The sequence below is a fragment of the Lepidochelys kempii genome, chromosome 1, assembly GCF_965140285.1.
Source record: "Lepidochelys kempii isolate rLepKem1 chromosome 1, rLepKem1.hap1, whole genome shotgun sequence".
Classification (NCBI taxonomy): domain Eukaryota; kingdom Metazoa; phylum Chordata; order Testudines; family Cheloniidae; genus Lepidochelys; species Lepidochelys kempii.
In genome coordinates this window covers 133,367,749-133,371,728 of record NC_136380.1, presented here as the reverse complement: position 1 = coordinate 133,371,728, position 3,980 = coordinate 133,367,749, and the positions used below count along the sequence as shown (strand labels likewise).

The 3,980-nt window shown below is 39.7% G+C and overlaps 1 protein-coding gene across 1 annotated transcript; it reads right to left on the bottom strand.

Annotated features, from left to right (window-relative positions):
* Nucleotides 1–1,400: 1,400 nt before the first annotated feature.
* LOC140905164 (claudin-34-like) lies at nt 1,401–2,084 on the bottom strand. Its single transcript, XM_073327919.2, has one exon. It carries the CDS (start codon nt 2,082–2,084, stop codon nt 1,401–1,403), a length of 684 nt encoding a protein of 227 aa, XP_073184020.2.
* Nucleotides 2,085–3,980: the final 1,896 nt, after the last annotated feature.

Sequence of the window (3,980 nt, the reverse complement as noted above, 5' to 3'; positions counted from 1 at the left end):
TCAAGTAAGCTACTCTGGGTCCTGTTTCTCTTACAGACACAGATACACACACCACTAGTCAAACCGTATCCAGCAAACCCCTCCGTCCGGGTCGTTCAGATTTCTGGGCAGCCTTTGTTTTTGGAAGAGAGATGTGCCTGTGTTTTGGGTTTGGAGACTGCTATTACTTCAGTTACCTCTTTACATTGATCCTGAATGAATGGCAGTGGTTGTGCCCAACCCATAACAACAAGATTTAATGCAGCCCATAATAATATTAAAAAGAGAAAAGCCTGATTCTTATTTATGTTAAGGCCTCTTTACACTGCCCAAATGTAAATAAGAGGCCCAATGCAGCCTGTTTAACAAGGGCCTTACTGTAAATGACAGTCAGGCCCAGAAACGTCTACTGTATACAGGGTAGGACAATAGGTAAGACCTCTGCCACAGACAATACGATACAACTTCATTTGGTAAAATTTTAGTAATATGCAAGAAGCGTTTAACTGTGGACCTGTCTGCATGTAAACTTGCACTGAATTAGCTAAATCAGTTTTAAAACACACCTTTAAATAAATGAGTGAAAGTTTGGGTGTAGACAAAGCGTAAGTATAAGAATCCCTGCTACCTTATATCAATGACAGTTAATGAAGCTAGTTATAAAAGTCTTCTAGTTGGCACACAATTCCTGAGAGTTTGTTTAATTTCCTTTTTTCACACATGGCTCTGTGCCTTGTCCCATGCAATCTTCTATCTAGTATGCAATACACCCTCACTCTTCAAAGCAATTCTAAAGACCCACCAGCTAGCCAAGTTTCTGTCATTGAACCTGCAAACTCAACCTTCACTTTGGACAAACACCATCCACAAACCCTAACTTTTGATTTAAAAAATCAATCCAAAGTGAAGCTAATATATGAATATTACTTTAAGCACATTTCATGCTCTTTCACTGTTGTAAACCATTTTCTTGCCACACTATCATTTTGTTTGTCTTCACCATTCACGCCAATGGCATTGTATAAATAACAAATACAAAATTGATGATGATAACAAGCACACCAGGAATTTCTATTCTTAGAAGAGATAGTCTCAAAATGCGTTACAGTGTCAGGGGCTTACTTATGCAACTCCATTAAATGAACACATTAACAGTGAACAGTTGAATGCCTGTTTTTTAAATTCTTTAGTAGGTGAGTGAAGTTTACACACACAGAGAAGATACCAACATTTATCAGTGGTAGAGTGAAACATCTGTTGATATTATTGACAAATCCTTGGGAATATTTGACAATTAATAGAAGTCATGGCTTTATTTTTGTAAGAACTAACCCTCAACTTTATTATATTTGTCTGATTCAAATCCAAAGAGTTTCTGGAAAACGCTTTCTGGAATGTTTTGTGTCTCTTTAGGCTGATAGTTAAGATCTTGGGTTCATAGGGTTTACCCTAATTGATGTCACAGGAGATCTGATACAGAGGGAAAAGAGCCCACTTATAAGCAACATGAGGCCAGATGAGATCCCCATAGGAATAGCAATCCCAATTCTCTGTGCTACTGGGCCAGAGGGCAGGTGGAAAGAAGGAGGAAAGGGGATGCTGCTATTGTTTGCTACCGAATAGAAATTCCAGCTCACTGGGACTAAGACACAGAGACCTGCAATTATATATAAGATCCCTCCAGCTAGAAACAAGCAGATAGCCTGAGTTTTGCGCATTGTTCCCATATAAAAGTGCCATGGTGATAAGAAAGTGAAAAATATTCCTAATCCTCCCAAGAAAGTAGCAATGAGCAGGAGGATCTGGGCAAGAAACATTTCCACAGGGAAAAAGTTTTCATTGAAATTGAATTCGTGACAGCACACTATATCATAATCACTGGAGATTTTTAAGTTTGGGGGAAAGCAGATTTTCCAGATTCCCACATGGGCAATACCAGAGGAGAAGATGGTGGTATTATTCACAAGCCACAGCCTCCACTCTGCATGCCTTGTTGTAATACAGGATAAAATCCAGCCGAGAGAGCCCAAAGAAACGCCAACTAGTTGGAGGGTAATTCTTTTAAATAGAGAAAACATTGCCTCAAGATCTTCATCAGTCCTCATGCAAGCAAATTAGCCAAGAAGATAATCACAGGAGCACTGAAAAGAAACCCAATATATTTATTATAATTATATTATTATTAATTATTATTATTGTTGTACTGTTAATGTTAAAAGAAACCCAATATATAGTTATTAATTATGATTACATTACATTTTCTTATAGTGAGGAAAAATCTCACACTGATGAGTTTTACATACACATGTCCATTACTTTATTCATTTATACCAATGGAGCTGTTCATATATGCAACCCTATGCTTATGCATTTGCAGGATAAGGCATGTATTTGAACTTCATGAACAAAGAATAGAAGTTTCATCTCTTTCCTCAGGATGTTATCCTCATTGCTGCTTGAACTCAGTATTTCATATGACATAATTTATTCTCATTGTGACCCAAGAATATGTTAATGTCAGCTGACAAAGCAGAGAGTCTATGGGAATCTCCTGATTCTGGTATGTATGTTCTAGTTCACCAAAGAATGTCATGTGAGATTTCAAACAACAGCTGGTGTCACCCTGGTCATTGATATCTCTGTGAAATGTGTGTACAAATACTAAGTAAGGAGTTAGTATGTGTGCTGAAATATGTTCTTCAAGTCTGTAAGGTAGTGCTCACCTGCAAAGATGAAAAATAGATTTTCTGCCAGACAAGAAATGTTTACTCCCCTATCTGTTGACATGTATATCGAATATTGTCTCATTTACAACAGGCTATCACCATTCCAAGCTGAATTTTACAAGCTGATGTGTTCTGTTCTTTTGGAAATAGGAGGCCTGGTAATTCTGGGTGCCTTCACTGTAAGAGGGGCTGGACAGTGTAGGGCACGCTCTGAGGATTGGGGGTTTGGTGTGTGCCTATGACTGCCTGTACAGAGAGAGTCAGGTCTGCAGAGGCCTGAAAGGTAGTACTTGTGCTGCCAGAGGCTGGTGGATTCAGGAAGCTGATCTGTAGCATGCACAGACAAGACTGCCTCATGCTAAAGGCAGATGGTGGTGAGGGGCCCTCCCATCCCTGGGTACGCGTTGAGAGCTTCACAGTCATCTTTCATATATGCTATATTCCTACAAGCAGTTGTGAAAAATATATATATTTTTCCTCTCAAAAACTGATTTTCTTCCAATATCCTCCTTTCCACCCTCCAAGAAATCATTTTGGGGCTTAGATCAAGCCTTGAAAGTTTTCAGGAACAAGGAATATATTTTCAGAAAGTTATGAACAAGTGAAACAGGGGCTTCCTAATGTGAGTGAGGTTTCCACCCCAGCTACAGTAACCCCCATAGTATAGGCATTCTCTGATTAAGCAACAATTTTCAGCTGCAAAATTACATTCCATATCAGAAAGTTCCATATGTTCTGTGTTCTGATGTTCTTAATTTTTTTTAAAAAAATAATTGAGTGTCTCAGGCCTGGTCTACACTGGAGAGGGCGGGGATCGTGACGTAGCTGAAGTTGACAAACTTAATTCTACTTACAGTGGTGTTTTCACTGTGGTAAGTTGACGGCTGACGCTCCCCCATCAACTCCGCTTCTGCTTCTCGCTCCGGTGGAGTACCGGAGTCGATGGGAGAGCGCTCGGCGGTCGATTTATTACGTCTAGACTAGATGCGATAAATTGATCCCCGCTGGATCGATCACTGCCCGTCAATCCAGCGGGTAATGTAGACAAGCCCTTAGAAAGGTGCCAGATTGGCAATCCTGTTGACTAAAGTCATGTTTGTTCATAGAAGGTACCAGCAGTTCAGTAATACTCCACACTACCTCATCATTGTACTTTGGTCCTGAGCTTGATGATCCACACAAAGGAATGAGAAATCTCAATATCTATATACTTTTAATGCTTGGCCTCTCTTCTCAGAATGCCAGCAAGGGTCCAATTAATACCAACTGAAATGG

Coding starts and splice junctions, on each gene's coding strand:
- LOC140905164 (XM_073327919.2), bottom strand. CDS start 2,084: ATGAGGACTGATGAAGATCTTGAGGCAATGTTTTCTCTATTTAAAAGA.